Source organism: Plodia interpunctella, chromosome 7 (genome assembly GCF_027563975.2).
Source record: "Plodia interpunctella isolate USDA-ARS_2022_Savannah chromosome 7, ilPloInte3.2, whole genome shotgun sequence".
NCBI classification, from domain to species: domain Eukaryota; kingdom Metazoa; phylum Arthropoda; class Insecta; order Lepidoptera; family Pyralidae; genus Plodia; species Plodia interpunctella.
In genome coordinates, this window is record NC_071300.1 from 9,197,137 (window position 1) to 9,215,567 (window position 18,431).

At 35.7% G+C, this 18,431-nt stretch overlaps 1 protein-coding gene across 1 annotated transcript in view; it reads left to right on the plus strand.

Annotated features, from left to right (window-relative positions):
* The window catches only part of tok (tolkin), a 74,060-nt gene extending 55,662 nt beyond the window's left edge, over nucleotides 1-18,398 (plus strand). The window contains exons 10-20 of the mRNA XM_053747313.1: nucleotides 9,559-9,762; nucleotides 10,555-10,667; nucleotides 11,243-11,391; nucleotides 11,859-12,064; nucleotides 12,599-12,771; nucleotides 12,961-13,089; nucleotides 13,521-13,747; nucleotides 14,218-14,332; nucleotides 14,678-14,858; nucleotides 15,268-15,518; nucleotides 15,926-18,398. Coding sequence (XP_053603288.1) covers nucleotides 9,559-9,762; nucleotides 10,555-10,667; nucleotides 11,243-11,391; nucleotides 11,859-12,064; nucleotides 12,599-12,771; nucleotides 12,961-13,089; nucleotides 13,521-13,747; nucleotides 14,218-14,332; nucleotides 14,678-14,858; nucleotides 15,268-15,518; nucleotides 15,926-16,165 — 1,988 coding nt within the window. The 3' untranslated portion in view covers nucleotides 16,166-18,398. The remainder of the gene's footprint in view (nucleotides 1-9,558; nucleotides 9,763-10,554; nucleotides 10,668-11,242; nucleotides 11,392-11,858; nucleotides 12,065-12,598; nucleotides 12,772-12,960; nucleotides 13,090-13,520; nucleotides 13,748-14,217; nucleotides 14,333-14,677; nucleotides 14,859-15,267; nucleotides 15,519-15,925) is intronic.
* Nucleotides 18,399-18,431: the final 33 nt, after the last annotated feature.

Consider the following 18,431-nt stretch of genomic DNA (forward strand, 5'->3'; position numbering starts at 1 on the left):
AAAATAACGACAACGACAAATCATGCCAGCCCATACATTGCCCATTCAGTAAACCGTTGAAGGCATGCACTAAGGATCCCGACGAGGTAGCCGATTCCTTGGTGCATGCTTACTGCTTTACTTATGCTTATGATAACAATATTTTATCATAGAAATTGAAGCAATGTGAATTTCAACTCTGTAAAACAAGCGTAAGGTAGATGGTATATGATGAAAATATGCAAGAATTATCGTTATTACAGATAGATCAACATCGCGACTTAAAAACTTGTAAAATAATAAAAAACAAAATACAATAACAAGTTCAATTTTTTTTAGAAACTAGACTTTCTTAGGCAGCAATCCTGAGATTTATTGTACCTCATCGTCTAGAATGATCTATCTAGCCAATGTGTTATAAGGTCAGTGGGTTGGGGTGTCTCGAGTGGTGCTTCAGGTCTGTAGGACCTGTTACCTGACGATGCTCCTTCAGAACAATGTGGGAATGTTCAATTTATAGGCTTATTGGCTTGTCACCGTTGCTTCGTCCGCGTAATTTGAAACGCATGTTGAACTTCCAAAATTGAAAAGTTTCATACAAACTTTCCGAAATCAGACATGCATGTTATTTTTCTTCCTAATCAAAAGAAAGATTTAAAATGTCAATAAATGGTTTTGAGAAAATACAATATTTTTAACAGAAAAAAGGCATCTAAAAAAGGAAAATAATATTAGGAGGACCCATAACCAAAAAACAAAAGGAAATGATGCTGAAGAGTACCTGTAAGTAGAAATTTACTTGATTGTGTAATTTTTCAGTATTGCAATTGAGACATTTATAATTTCTGCCTTCTCTTACGAAGAAAAAACTATTCAATTAAATAAACGGAAAATACACATTTGTAATTAAAAGGTCAAATTTAACAACATAATGCCGATTAAATAGCTTAATTATTAATTTTAATTTCTTCAATTAATTTCTTCAATATCTAAGCATTCAGAATGACAAACAATTAAATCTGTAGACAGACGGACAGTTCCCTGACAGAATAGGCACGTAGGCAACAGTAGGCAAGCCAATGACACATTCGATACGAGGTAATTCAATGAAGCTTACACTATGAGACCCCACCAGTCTGCCCTACGAAATAATAGTGTCTTTGTATGACATAGTCCAAGTATTAGTGAGTTATTTCCAAGACGATATGTTAAGTAAATTATGGAATTATAATAAGCCAGTATAAATTTAAGAAAAAAAATACGTGGTAACCGTTATGTAGGGTGATACATAACGGTTACATAACCTACATAAATAAAACCTGATGCTGGAATTCTATGCGGAGATTTTTTATCTACCTATGTTGTTCACGCATTTGTTAACTAATATACTCGGTTAAACATCCTTAAGGAATTTATACATTACTAGATGTTGCCAGGGGCTTCGCTCCCGTGGGAATTTTGAGATAAAATATAGCCTATAACAATCTTGGATAATGTACCTTTCTAATGTTGAAAGAATCTTTATAATCGGTTCGGTAAATTCACAAAGACACAAACTCACAAACGCTTACCTCTTTATAAAAATAGTATGTATAAATTAAAATATTTATATTTCCCGCGTTAAAACGGAAATACATTGTAAAATAATAACACCACAGAATCTCAACTAGAACATTATAATATAATTTTATGGCAAAGAAAATTCAAGTATCTTTAAGATTAGAATAGTTTGGGAATAAAAATTAGATACTTTCTATAGTACTTATTGTCTCGTAGGGTCCTCAACATAATCGAACATAACATTCTGAGTGTTTTGACAGCTTTACTGGACGTAATAAAATGCGATGTTTATAGTAAACACTTGTGAATTATTAGGGAGATGCAATGTAATTTGTATGTTCCTTCAAGCGTCATTCAATAGACATTTGTGAAATATGGCAAGAAATTATAGACTTTAATCTCTGAAAATGTTTTATGGTAATTGACGCGGGCGAAGCCGCGGGTAAAAGCATGATAGACTTAAGTAAAAGCTAATATTTCTATATTTAGTACGATAGAAAGGGAATTATCTCCTGGCGTTTGAGAGATAAGCGAAAAATATGTACAGAAAGAAACTCAAAACTTTACTCACTACTTTACTATGTAATGTAATTTCTCTAAACTTTTCCATAAAATATTCAACACAAGAGTCTCTTATTGAGTATTTAATTGAATAAAACAATGGGTATTAATTATATCTACGTCATTAAAATTAGGGAGTCGCTACTTCACCAGAAATTAACAAAAAATAGAAGACGAACATATGCTAATTCTTTCGTTCGCGTCCCGGTGAACTAAATGGATTTGGCCAAGGATTAATGAATATAGCCAGCTTTTATTCCAAGTGGCGACCGGCCACCGCAGACGATCAATCTTGTTGACTCCAGGGTTTTTGCTTTCCTTTTTTTTTTGCTATTTTAAATACTGTTTTCATATGGCAGTTTTATTGAGTCGTTAAATGTAAACAAAAAATACTTTGCGATTTCGTATTTGTCGATTTATTAAATGTTATAATTTTGATTGTGAATTTTAAATTTTGATTGGCGTTAGAAGAAACTACTCGTATAGATAATAATGCATTTTGTAACAATAGCCATTATATAAAATAAAAACAATGTCGACGATATAATACGCCTTTTTATTGAAGCTAATAATATATATATTTTCTACCATCAAGTTAATAATATTGTTATGACTGTTCGTGTCAAAATAAATTATATATTCTAAATTGAAGTTATTAAACTCTATGTTCACGTGTTGAAGGATATTTAGTCATCCCTTGAGAACCATATTTATTGTGGAAATTTTTCAGATTAAAATAATAATTAATTAGGTACTTACTCGAATTTTATAATCAACATTATTAAAATAAATGAACTTAAAACATACTAAACTCACCTCATACATATATTATAAAAATCAGTCCTCGTGTCGCGTCTGTCCGTCTGTATGTACGGTAATTACAGTACATTTATGAACGGTTTTCACCAATAAATAGTGTGATTCTTCACTAATGTATTGGTGTATAATTTACTATGAAAATAAATTAACAAATATTATTACTTGTTACATTACTTCGATTAATAAATACTTATAGCCTGCATGTCTGCATGTACCCTAAGTATGCATATTTCAATAATAATGACAACAATTTAAGTCTACTAAATCAAATAACTTCAATTTTGAAGCTATTTCCAAGCCGCATAATTACGTTATCGACAAGACAAACGATATTTAAATATTATTCGATATAGCCTTTGTATGATTAATGGTCGATGTCTCGGCCAATAACGGCTAGACTCGCTCCATTGATTATAATGGTATTCAATTGAGTTTCAGTTTGTATAACAACGGTGGTGCTCCATCGAAGAGGAATATAAGATTTTGAACTTATGTACGTACAAGTAAATTAATGAATGCTGAATAAATTCTAACGACATTGCGTATGAAATCATTTAATTAATAATTTTACTATTTAATAAAAGCATGTCTGTGTATCTGTATGTCTGCGTCCGTGGCATCGTAGTAACCAAACGGCTGACCGATTTTGGTCTAGTATATTATAGTATTTTTTTTTATTTGAAAAATAATGTTTGAAAAATGTATATTCAGTTGTTTAGAAATCGTCAGTTCGATTCTAGCTAATCAGAAAAGCCTGCAACTCAGGAGTCGGGGATTTCGTAAATTTCATTTTAATTTTAAAAAAATTTCACGGGCACTTTTTCACGTCAAGATATAATTTAAATAGTATTTCCCAAAGTTAAAAACGACTATTTCTTTATATGTAACTAAACCAAAATTTCAGTGATATTTCGTAAAGTCGCCTAAAAATCTTGACTACTAATAGTAGGTACTGTGAAAATCTTTAAAAGCTAGTCTTAATACAATCTAGTTCAATCCTCGGCGCTTTCACAGCTTAACACCCTTTGTATTCTATAGGTACTTAGATACTAATGTTTTGTGCGCCACACAATAAGCCACTTGAAATTGAATTTATATCTGTTAATTTGTTTCCTTGCTTCTCCCAACACTGTTAATTAAATTGTCGATGTTGCGATAAAACGTGAAAAGTATTTTTGTTTATATAATTAAGTTTTATTTGTGGTTTATCGGGTTTTTAAATTGCATTATTGCTATATAATTATTTTTTAATGGTTTCCATTGTAATTCATTCATTTAATATTTGTTTCCCTCATCAAATCTATATTATTATTATATAGAGGCATTTGTGAGTTTGTTTGTTTGAGGCGGGTAATCTCCGAAATTACCGAACCGATTTCAAAAATTCCTTCACCATTAGAAAGGTACATTATCTAAGATTACTAAAGGCTATATTTTATCTCAAAATTCCCACGGGAGCGAGGCCCCGGGCAACATCTAGTATTTTATAAGACGGATTGGATGATACCGAGTTGGTTTCCAAAGAAAACAGACCAGAACAGTAACAGAATAGGTATGCCTTCATGAGAATAAATGTCCTTAAACCTAAACAGCATAAAAAAAAATTACTAAAGTTCGTCGTTATCTCAAATTGTCTGAAATGTCGAAATTTTATGTTCTTCTCTCACTGTAAAATTATTTTGGAAGTTGTTGAATTTCATGAAGAATAAAAGATACCTACATTGCCCGAAAATAGCGGAAACTCTGAATAAAACCTTACATAATATAAAACAAAATACACTGCCGCATCTGTCTGTCTGTTCGCGATAAACTCAAAAACTGATGCATAGATTTTCATGCGGTTTTCACCTTAGATAGTGTGTTTCCAGAGGGAGGTGTAGGTGTATAATTTATTATGTTTTTACACGAGCAAAGCCGGGACGGGCCGTTAGTGTTGAATGACAATTAATAAACCATTTTGTCATGTGTGCTAATTTATTCCATCTAAAGTACACTTTGTGAACTCTTCATTATTTTTTAAAAGTAATGGTCGGTTGTGTAGCCTAAGTAATAGCTACCTATACCTATATACCTACCCCGCAATCAGCTGGCCCCTGGGTAATTACAGGGTAATTACCTAGCTGATTGATTGACGGCAGTCATGGGCGGGTGGACCTGTACTCGCTATTAGTTAATAGTGTTTAGTACAGGTATAACAAAAATACAACGTATAGCAAAAATTATATAAATTTAAACATTTTATTGATTCTGTATAAATTTGGGAGCGAAGTCAAAAACAAAATAAAGTTTCTTTTTTCGGCAGCATCTTTCATCGTCTGCAGTCCTCCGTGACCCACTGCTGGCCATAGGCCTCCTATAGCCTCCGCCAACCATCTCTGTCCTGGGCCATCCCTATCCAGTTGTTTCCAGCAATTTCCTTTACACCTTCGACCCATCTAACTTTGAAAATGACCAAGCAAGAGACTAATGGAAAATGATTTTATGTAATATACTATATTCAATATAAAAAACTATATATAAACTTACTACAAAGTGCAGATATATGAAACATAACGTAATCAACTTTCATGAGATGAAAATATACGTAGGGCTAATTCGTTTAGATTAATTGCAGCAAGACAAAATGTATTTAAAATTAAAAGTGTTTAGATGAAATTATGACGAATGAAATGCATGTTTGCCGTATGCAGCCTGAGAGATGCCCACATTCTTACAACCTGGATTCCAACTGACGGTTACGGAATGCGAGGTAGGCCTATCCGACCATCTAGTCCCAGGGACTAGATGGTCGGATGAGCTTAGGGCATTCGACAGACATTGGATGGAGAAGGCCAAAGAAAGGAACACGTGGAAAGAGAGCGGGGAGGCTTTTGCCCAGCAGTGGGACATGTTGTAGCTAAAAAAAAAGGTGAAATGAACCATGATGGGAGAAATAGTTTTAGTGATATCAAACGTTTTGAGAATTGAACCACCGATGTATGAATTGTCATAGTCTAAACATCAAAGTGTAACAAGATATAACGTATTTCGAACTGGCGCAGTGTCTAGTCTAGTGCCGCTGTGAACTAAGTACATTTTTAATGTAATTTTTTTTACATTTTAATGTAATAAGAATTTATTTGTAAACACTGTGTTCAGCGGCGGACTTCTTGTGGCTGAGATGATGATGTATTGTACATGCGATGATGTAAACACTGTAGAAATAACTATAATAAAAACTTCAGACAGTAGGTATCTATTCAACGTCGTGAATTTAAATCGTGTGTGTTAAATTTTTCCACAATTTTCTAAACATTCCTGTACCTATTATCTCCGCTCTATTCATCCAGATTGATGTGCCGCTGTGTTTACCCATTTGTTATCATGTAACGTTTAATATCCAGAACAATATTCCTTCATGGATATTTTAATATAACGAATGAAAGGTTGGACAATAGCCCGAGAGAAAACAATTCAGTTAGTATTAATTTTATTTATGTTTGCTAAAGGATATATAAAACATACTTATGATATTTCTTATTCAATAAACATTTGCTTATAAGCAATATCCATTTTTATATCAATACCTACTTGAATAAAAAAAATCATTTTTTACAAATGTCGAAGTGTGTTTCTCCTTCTTTCGCGCCAAATCGTAATGAATCAATGTGAAATAGTAAATAAAATGCGGTATAATAATTAAAGTGTTTTATAGATAAGTACAAGTAGAAGGGTGGACAGTGATAGGCCACTTTTTAACTGGTTTTTACTTTTTAAATAAATAGGTACCTACCTACGTCAGTAGCGTCATCTCGAGAACTGAGAACTGAGGTGGGTCTCACTTTATCTCATTATTTTCCTTTAGCTTTTCTATTGTTGGAATACCGATATTTTTATGTGCTAAGAATTGGCCAAGCAAAAGTTTTTATATAGTGAAAATTTGAACTTACTACGTGACCTACCTACGTACGTAATAATAACGCACAGATTTATCAATTTGCCGCCCCAGTCCGTTAAAACAGATAGAAAAACAGGTAAAAAAAAATAGTATCCTAACCAATGTTATAATTGCGAAGGACCTAAGTTGGTTTGTTACCTCTTCACGCTTTATCAACTCAACCAATCTTCTTGAAATTTTGTATACACGTAGTTTGAAGTACGGAGAAGGATATAGGGTACCTTACAACCAGGACAAATACATTTTCCCGTGGGAAATTCACGCGGGAAAAGCCGCAGGCAAAAGCTAATAGTTACATAAAGCAGTCAACCCTTTCAATAGGTATAGACATCGGAAGAGAGATTTCCAACTCTCCACTCGCTTCCAATGCCGTCTTTTCACAGAATGGGGCAGAAACTAATAGTTTCCGGTTGGGTAGCGACGGCGTCAATGCGTAACTACCATGAGAATCCACAAAGACATTATTATTTTGATGACGCAAATTTCGAATTCATTATTAGTGTTTTTAATAAAATTTATAATACCTATAAATGAAAATATATAGTTCTTATATCTACTATTCATTTGTTTTAAAATTTTTATATCTGTGTATTTGTTATAAATAATATAATAACGTAAATAACCGATTACTGAATGTTTTTCTTGACTAAAACGTAAAATTCTATAATATCTAAGACAATCTAAACTAATGATTTTTTGACTACTATACACGGCATAGCTTATATATTTTGTAAATGTTGTTTTATAGGATACTTACCTATATATGTTTTGTGATACCTTACCTATATAGGTTTCGTAGTAGGGCCCCAAGTGCAGATGCTGTTGAGAACAAAACGACCATTATAAAAAGGCCTCTGGTATCTTGTAATATACGTTTCACTTTGGTCGAGAAGGTAAGACTGGTTAAAACTAAAAGGTAAACGTAAAATGGTTTTTAGAGTGGGATGCCGTAAAATTTCGATGGTCAGTAGTGCCTTCTACGGATGTTTAGGGTTGCCAAATATATGACGCATATTATGAAAAATCTGTTTTTAAATTAAGTACTAACATAATTTAAAATGTTGTTCCAAATAAAAACAATTGTTTCTACAATAGTGTACAATTTTAAATTGCTGACTATTTTGTTCTTGTCTAACTTGAGAAATAGTTATCTCTAACTGAATGTATGTAGCCTAATTTACATTTAATTAAATTCAAATAATGCTTATTAACTATGATTAAACGTTAAAATAATAAACCCGCTGAAACAAAAGAAGAGAGCAAAATGAAATCCCTATTTGCATTGAGCTATTTCTTACCATGTGCCTAAAGGCATCTGACATAACTTTTAATACTATACCTATCGCCAATTAATGGCAAGTAGTCGCGTACACCAGTGAACCAAACAGCCAACCAGTTTCCGGATTTCCTTACGGTAATATTTTCCGGACAGAAGAAATATATATACATCATATACATGACTCAGATTGGTATGCAAAGTCATGTGGCACGTATGTGTAGAATTAGAACCTGGTATCTTTTGATTAAAGGTGGGCGTCGTCTTAACCACCTTTTTATAACATAATCCATCGCGCAGTAATGTTTTGTATAGTATTCTTCCGCCTTATGATATCAGAGGGCCGAAGTGTGGCACATTTCATTTCTCACTATAGAATTGATTCGAAGTGAGACGCAGCGAACCAATCACATTGCGGTAGATTGTCGTTGCGTCACAATGGAACACTGTGATTGGTTAGCTGCGTCTTACTGCGAGTCGACTCGATGGTAAGATGTAAATAGCAAAGTCGCACTCGCACAGTTGAGAATGACATTATTTTCACGGGTGTCAACCCTATTGCTTTACTCTAATCCCACTCAGTACTGGGACGATACAAACGCTCAGAGAAAGCCACGCAGATTAATTTATATCTATTATATTACAACTGTAGCTGGACACAAAGTTTGTGGCTGTCTGGATGTCACGTGATGCCAACTTTGAAGGTTAGGATTTGTTGGGTTTCAATGAACAAACAAATTAATATATAAAAGCTATAAAATATGTATGTACTTATAATAAATAATAAATTACTGATTTATTAATTTATTACTCGAGTTTTGCAATTGCAAAAATAGCCAAAAAGCCAATTGGCTTTTTGACTACCTAAGTATAAAATAAAATGCATAAAGGTTTTGAAAATAATGATTATTATTTTCAAATTGCATGCAAAAATTCTCTCTAAAAATAAAATTATTTTTAGAGAGAATTTTTGAGAATGTCATTATTTAAATAATGACATTCTCAACTGCGTGCATAGTGCGACTTTGCTCTTTACATCTCACCATAGAGTCGACTCTCATTAATGACATTAAAACATTTTAGAATCAAGCGGGAATTCAACCCACGCCCTGTCTATTTAGGCATTAGTGAAAAATACACATTTCGGGCCTCATATCTTCCAAACCAAAGGTGATCCAAATACCATATTTCATATCACTTTAGTTTATCAGTTGTATTAATTACACAAAAGATTTAACTACAAAATTACAGGATATCACTGTAAATCAAGCAAGCGAAAGACAAAAGATGATTGATTATTTACTGCTATAGCAAATGCTGTCAAACCTCATTGGGAATGTTATTGTTGCTATAAGCTAGGCTATGTGTCCCATCGCCTCGCCAAGACATCTAATGTAATGAATAACAGAACGTTTTCCTCCCTCAGAAATCGACATCCACAAATCAGAGGAGTGCCGCTCAGAATGGGTGGAAGTCCGCGACGGTTACATGCCTGACGCTCCAGTACTTGCCAGGGTGTGCGGGTCTGGGAAAGGCCCGCTGCTGAGGTCTACTGGGTCCAGGCTGACTGTGGTCTACCAGCCGGGAAACAGACCCAAACCGTTGAAGGGCTTTCGAGCTCATTATGAAGGTAAGTGTAATTAATTGTTTATGCCATTGAAGACCTGGATATGGGCATTTAATATGGATTTTCATGTACTCTTTCTGTGACTTTGTCGATGTTGTTATACCACATAGGTACATGGTAATCTACGTTCTCCATTTCTCGAACTAGATGTTGCCCGGGGCTTCGCTCCTGTGGGAATTTTGAGTTATAATACAGCCTATAGCAATCTTGAATATTGTACCCTGCTAGTGGTGAAAGAATTTTTGAAATCGGTTTGGTAGTTTCGGAAATTACCTGCCTCAAACATACAAATCACAAACTCTTTATAATAATAGTATATATTACGGACCTTAAAATTGTTATCTGTGTGAGTTGCCATGGCTGGCTGTGTCCATTCGCCTCCTAAAAAATCCGAGAGAGGATATGTAGTGGTCTCACACTCAGGCAGGACCAGGCATGAACCTATAGTATTCGTAACCCACTCTCTGCCCAGTCCAAATGCCTTTTTGTTATAATGTATTTTTTAACCCCCGACGCAAAAAGAAGGGGGTTAAAAGTTAAGCTAAGTGTGTAGTCTGTCTGTCTGTCGGTCTGTGTACGTGGCACCGTCGCTCATCAACGGATGAACCGATTTGGATGGGATTTTTTTTATTTGATAGCTAATTTTTATGCAGTGTTTCTTAGATATGTTCGGTTCAGCCGTTCAAAAGTTGTAGCGAAATGAATATCGAATGTCGGGGTTTTTTTTATTTGTTTGACAAATAAACTTCGTGTTATAATGTATTTTTGTCACAATACTGTTGTGTGATGTTACAGCCGTGTGTGGTGGTGACATCGAAGTGGACAGCAGCGGCCACTTGGAGTCGCCGAACTACCCTGATGATTATCAGCACAGCAAGCTTTGTATTTGGAGACTTACTGTTCCACAGGTAAGTAATACGATTTAACATATTATATATGGCGGCTTCGCCCGCATTAATTTTCCGGGATGAAAGGTACCCTATGTTGTACCTTTCTCTATACTTCAAACTACATATATGCGGAATTTAAAAAAGAATGGTTGAATAGATAAAGTGTGTAGAGGTAACAAACAAACAATCTTTCGCATTTATAACATTAGTTAGGATTAGTATACACCTTTCAACTGTAATCTTAAATCACAAATGTTTTATATCCATGTCTTAAATGCAATTGTCTTGAGCCATGTGTCAATGCATGAACGGGTGCTTCCGGGGGCAATAGGTTAGCTCGATTCTTATTTTTTATATGTATTTTTATTTTATAAGTAACGTTATACGTTATGAAAGTAATTGTAATTGTTTAGTGATCATACTGTTTGAGTTTCTTTCGACATTTCTTCTCAGCAGTGGTCGTTCCAAAATACTATTCGTTTGTGGCTTTTAGAGAAATATTTGTAGCTTTGAGGATAACATTTGACGGGAAAAAGTCAGAAATGCTTTTACTTAAATCTACGATTCAATTAACATATGCGATATATTTACAGGATTACCAAGTAGCTCTGAGATTCCACTCGTTCGAAGTGGAGAACCACGACACTTGCTCGTATGATAGGGTGAAGGTCCGAGATGGGGACTTTATGGACAGTCCGCTGATTGGCATGTTCTGTGGACACAAAATACCACCGGACATCAGGTAACATCATTATCATACTGGTACTATAAAGATTTCGTAGATTACTGCAATCGATGACTACTGCAGTAGTTGTAATCAGTATTGAACGGATCATGGTCAAGTGATTTACAAATACTGTATCTATTGCGGGATAGACAGAGCAAGGAGTTGTGAAACTCGAAGAGACTAGTGGAATTGAAATTAAATTGTGATAGATCAGAAGAATCGAGTGATCGGCCCTTGATATTAATTAATCAAAATGGAAGCAGTGATTAGTGTGAACGAGTGATTTAAATTGAATACTTTGAAGCTTTAAAATCGATGTCTTGAAATCCCAATGATGATGTCCTTCCGACCGATTTTTGTCTTGGCAACAACTTCAATAATACTGTGCTCGCTGATACACATACAAGTACACCACCAGTACTTGCATGTGTATTATAGCTAATCATATTGGCGAACGTTCTCATGAATACAATGTCAACCAGATCTACTTCAAACAAACTCCTGGTGATCTTCGAGTCAGACGCCACAGTCCAGAAAGCAGGATTCTCCGCGACCTTCATGAAGGAGTTCGACGAATGTGCCTCCATTGAACACGGCTGTAGCCACTCGTGTGTCAACACCTTGGGCGGGTACGAGTGTGCTTGCGATATTGGTTACGAGCTGCATTCTGACGGGAAGAAGTGTGAGAGTAAGTCTAAATACTTTATTTAAACGAAGATATGCATGAGTTTTCTTAAGTACTGTGGAAAAATCTGCCGGGATAGAAATAAAGCTCGATACTTCTAGTTTGCTTCTAGTTCGCTGCTCTCACCCGGTAGGATGATGTCCCGGTAATTTTTGCCATAAACTTTTATTGTCGTCAGAGAGATATTTTCGCATTCAATACGTAAGCAAAAGCCAATATCGGTACAGTACAGGTACAGGGCAGTACAACGTTAAGGAGGATCCTTGGTGCACCTTCAGATCCTGCTTATCGAAATAATATATTGTCATGGAAAATGAAACGACTTAGAAACTTTCGACTCCACAGGACAAACAGATGGTTTCTCTGTGGACAAACATCGCGCAAGCAGGTGAAATTAAATAAAAGCTTTTAAAAATGAATTAATTCGGCCTAATAGACTGGATAGCTTAATGGTTAAAGCACTGCCTAGGTTAAACAGGGTTATGGGTTCGAATCCCGTTCAAGTCCTAGATTTTCTCAAATACTTTTTTTTCCAAGATGCTTGCGGTGGCGCCCTCTACGGCCCTAATGGAACAATCACGTCGCCGTCATTCCCTGATCTGTACCCGCCTTCCAAGAACTGTCTTTGGGAAATCCTGGCGCCGCCACAACACCGCATCACACTGAACTTCACGCATTTTGATTTGGAAGGAAACAATATGTATCAGCAGGTAATTAATGTTTTCCTTAGATTCATTATCTTTATTATATCAATTATATAAATCTCTCTCCATATCATCCGAGCGTTTTCCTATTTCTTCCGCCACCGCTTAGCGTTGAATACCAAGTCACATCGTTTAAACTGTGTTTTGTATTGTTGTTTTTGATGCAATAAGGTGTTTTTGCTAATTAATTTTCAGGAATGTGAATATGACAGTGTGACGGTACACTCTAAACTGGGAGCTGACGTGCTGAGACGGCACGGCGCATTCTGCGGTAATGCTCTGCCACCCCCGGTCACTTCTGATGGCTCCGTACTTAGAGTTCAGGTGAGGGGGCTGATGATCAAGATACACCGCTTATTTGGTCCCAACAGTGGAATTTGGAACGACTCCAAGGCAATCGTGGGGGTTTTAGAAGAGCAGGGAGAGAGGGCCGCTCCCTATGCTACATTATGAGAGGGAGCTAAATTTAGAAAAAACAATACAGATATATACAGTATCTCGTACCTATTATATATTTTGTGACAACCCTGACTGCATGGTCAATGTAGTCAGGGTTGCTTCGACTTTATCAAGGCTGTCGAACAACCGTATGAATCTAATCATATTGTGATCAAGATCTCTTATAATTACCTAATACATCATGACTGTGATGATCTACCAAATCAAATCAGGAGTTAATTCTTAACGTAGGTACCTATGCTAGAGGTTGTAATCCATCCATTAAGTAATCTCTCAACTAAATCTTCTGTCTTTAGTTCACATCAGACGCATCGGTCCACCGCTCAGGCTTCGCGGCAGTCTACTACATCGATGTGGACGAGTGTGCTGAGAACAACGGAGGCTGCCAGCACGAATGTCACAACACACTGGGCGGCTACGAGTGTGCTTGCCACAGCGGCTTTACCTTGCATCCAAACAAACACGATTGCAAGGAAGGTGGATGTAAACATGACGTCACTCAGCCGCATGGGACCATTGTCAGGTGAGTTGGTTCTTGGATTTCTTGGATTGTGTTGTATAGTCCCTCCCTCTAAATTAAAACCACTTCATGTTATCCCATAATATAGTATGACGTCAGGCAGGCAGTAAGTTGTAATAATCACAACTTAATTTTCAATGGTTTGTTATTTGGGCTGATCCCGGTTTTCGCGGCCACACATTCTATGGGCCAATAAATGATTACAGATAATTTTCTCGGGTTTCATTATTTAGTACCAACTGGGTAATATAGTAATAACAAAACTGGCCTTTGGTGAACTATGCTCAGTTAGGTCATCTGTCTAGCCACGTGAGCTACCTCAGTGTCCAGTCACACACTGGCTGGACGGACTCTGAGACAGCTCACCAAAATAAACCCATCATACATTCTGTCACACCAATACACGTACTTCAATAAATAAATTATGACAAGTATAGTCTAGTCACCATTTATTTTTTTCTTTGTCTTCACAGTCCAAACTTCCCAGATCAATACCCGGCGAGAAAGGACTGCGTGTGGCAGTTCTCCACTACTCCCGGACATCGCATCAAGTTGATCTTTAACGTATTTGAATTGGAACCTCACCAGGTAATTATGGAATCTTAACAACTAACTACAATCTGACCCGACATCCCGCCCGAATCTGTTTTTATGACTCTATTTCGAAGATATCTTTAGGATCAATATGGTTTACCAAATACAGTAGCTAGATGAAAGTATCATGCTGCGCACTCAGATGGGCCTGTAGGCACAAAGATAATCTGTCCAGGTTAAGTATGCTCGACGTCTACGAAAACATATGCAACTGTGCTAACTTCTATGTATCCTTTCATCAATTCCAACGTCCAACACGTCCAACTTTCTAGATAAAGCAATCAATGCTGAAATTTCTCATCAACCAGCTTGCTATAATTCTATTAAACTATTAAACAGGAATGTGCGTACGACCACGTGACAATTTACGACGGGGCGTCAGCAGACGAGAAGACTTTAGGAAGGTTCTGCGGCAGCAAGCTCCCGCACCCGGTGGTGGCGTCCCAGAACCAGATGTATGTGGTGTTCAAGTCTGACGCCTCTGTGCAGAGGAAGGGCTTCCTGGCTACGCATTCCACAGGTATATTCCTCTCTCGTTACCCATTTTCTTGAACTTCATTGCGAATGCTGTTGTACCACCATCAGCACATTAAGTAAAAATGATGAGTGATCTCATAGTCAAAATAAACTATAGTAAAGTTTTAAAGTTTCAGCTGTGATTTCACATTCTGCCTTCTGCCTCAGGTTAACCCTTTTTTCCCAAGAAGGCCGATTGTCACTGTTGCCTATAAACTATCAAGGCCATATGCCCCTTAGTCACTTCGGGACGATAATGTTACTCCACATCCGTTCGAGGTTATTATTTATACTCCATGAGCTAGAATAGGACACTTTTCTTAATCTACAGCTAGCTCATTTAGTAAAAATAATAAGGGATCTCGACAGTTTAGTCTTCAAGAGTGTTAAACTTCAAGGCCTCATTATTTCAGCATGTGGCGGCTACCTAGCGGCCACAGACGCGGTCAAACACCTGTACTCCCACGCACGGTACGGCGACGACTCGTACGAATCACGCGCCGATTGCGACTGGAGCATAGTGGCGCCCCCCGGCCAGTTCGTGAAGCTGACCTTCTTGACGTTTGAACTCGAGCCCGAAGCGAATTGCGGCTATGATTACGTTCAGGTCTTCGGGGGATTGGATGGAAGTGGCGGGGATTATGGGGCGTCGTGTGGTACTAAGGTAAATGTTTTTGTTTTTACACGTCTGAGCGTTTTTCCGGGATTCTTCCGCAGCCGTTTCGGATCAAAGCCCAGATTACGCTTTCCTTCTTTTTTCTTTTACTTTATAAACTGCCTAAGTATTTATTTCGAACAGCTTAGGTAATTCTTTTGTTTCAAGTTCTATGGTTCTTGACTCAAAAGCTGGCAACTGTAATCAAAAAATCAAACAAAGTGGGGCCTTTAAAATAATTTAACTAGGTAAATCATCTTTGAACTGTACCTATCTATCTAGGAGTTACGAACAAAAATGTAATCTTAGTACCTACCTGTAAACCTATTTGTCCATGCCTAATAGGTAGCTCTAGATATTAATGTAGCTAAGTCGATTCTGCAAATCAGTTTTCATCAAGACGTGTCTACTTCCAGATGCCATCAGAGATAATATCAACATCGGAAGCACTACTCGTAAGATTCCGCACGGACGATTCCATAGTCTTTAAGGGTTTCTCCGCGTCCTACCAAGCTGTGAAGCCAGAGATCTCGAGCGAATACGACAGCTCTGAAAGCGAAAACGAGGAAGAGGAAGACGAGAGGATGCCGCCCCTCGTGGTGGGGAGGCGCGGGCTGCGCGCGCCGGCGCCGCGCTTCGTGCGCCGCCCCGCGTGACGCTGGCCGCTGCCCCGCCATCCCAGGACCAGGCGACCGTATCGCAACGCCAACCGATTTAGACCTGAAAGTAGACCTTTTTAAATTTCTATGACAACAACCGATTAAACATACTTACCTACCTGAAAATGGGTCATTTTAAATCTGTTTCAATTTATTTCTTTTTTAATTATTCTACCGCACCGTGTAATCAAGATTTTAAATAAAACTATAATAGTAACGGCTCGATTTCTGTATCAACATCTATATTTGGTCATTTAAAAAAAGCGCAACGTGCGATAAAACTTCACGCTAAAAATTTTTGTGTTGCCCTTACACAAAGATCTATTAATATCTACTAACGAAAACAATTCATTTTTTTTGATCAGGTCGATGTCGAAAATATTTAATGTTTTGTAGGTATTTAACTATGTATTTATTGTTCTTTTTTTTTTGTAAATTGGTTGTAAGGGAAAACATATTATTAATTAACATAATTATTATTAATACTTTGAGATGGATTTTATTATGAATGTCACAAAAGACCACCAAAAGCAAAGCACACAATGAGTACAATGAATTGAATAATAATTATTTACAGTTACTTAACATAATAATTAGTAATCCATTATTTTATATTATTAAATAACCAATTTGTATTACATACCAAAGTTGTTATTTTTTTTTTGTAAAAAAAAATAAGTTCTAAAAAATGCAGCCAAAATAGGAAAAATTTTTTTTTAAGATACCTATTGTATTTGTTTGCGATAACAGCAGTCGCATTTTAAAATTGGACTAAAGTATCAATTACGTTTACGACTGAATGAAAATGTAAATATACCGATAGTTTATAATTAAGTGTATTACTTAACTACAATAATAGTTACCATATACTTGTACTTTAAAAAAAGTAAAACATAGTAAGAAATAATCATTTTGCCTGATATTTTTGTAAAAATATCTGCAATAAGGGCCTGATTAACCCTTAGGCTAATTAAGATGCAGCCCAGGGCACTAGGAACTGAAGGTCTACTACGAAATTCACTAACATGTAGCACGTTACAATAACTAACGTCCACATGCTGTCTCTTTCCTAAATCGTGTACTATAATGAGAGATTTAGTGGACACAATAATGTGCTACGTGTTTTACCTATGTAACCCCTGAGATCATGTTTTTGTAAGCACTATTGATCTAACAACATTTTTCAACTAGATTAAAGCAAAACATTAAAACTAAATGCTTTAAAAAAATTCAGTGAGTTTGGGAGTTCCTGATAAAGGGCACCATCAATATAATAAACTAAGCGCTGTTAAAACTCTTAATCAGGCGCTGACTTACAATGTAATCCAATAAGACTAGGCCTATATCTACCTACATTAAATAGAAAGAATGTGTTACATCTTACTATTATCATATAATTTTACATTATAAGAGTAATTAGGTACATACCTACCAAAGATTTAAATAGTGCAAACACATGTCTAAGTATATTTGAAATGTAGATATTTAGGAGTGTTGTTATTAGTGCCATAATAAGCTGAATAAGTACTATGAATCATTCCAATACTGCCATACTTAAATTTGCGTATACTATAATTAGCACTTTATATTCATGAGTAAAAATATGACAATATGTAATTTAGGAAGTTAATTCATAAATAGGTATGATTATTTTATAAAACTAGGTGTTCGAATCCATATCAATTGATTAAGTAGCCATTCTTAAAATATCTGTACTTATAGCATAAATTGTTAACTTCAACAATTGAAAGTTTCAATGTAACATTATCATTACCTACAGGACATTTCTAGTAGATTTCTTTATAAAAATGTAAACTCATTTAGGTATAACCTCTAATAACACATGCTGTTAACAATAAGGAGTTTAAAATATGTCAAGAGATGTTATAATTTTATACGGTACATACATTTTTTTTTCTAATTTAAATCTAAATTACACAAATAGATATCTACTTTTTTAAGTCACTAATTTGTAATTTATTTAATTTCTATTTCAAATACCACAGAAAAAGAAATGCTAATACCAACCGTGTAACCAAGTATTGTAAAGCCGATAATTTATTACTTCTTTTTTTTCTCATAATTTTTCAAAAATTTAGCATGTGCCAAAATGGATACTTACCTAGTTATTGTTATAGAAAAATGAATATTATGATAAGTATCATTTTGTAATTTAAGATAAAAATATTTATACGTAGTAATGTTATTTTTATTAAAAGACTTGAAAATCCCTTTGAGTTTTAATTTTCATAGGTACATTAGA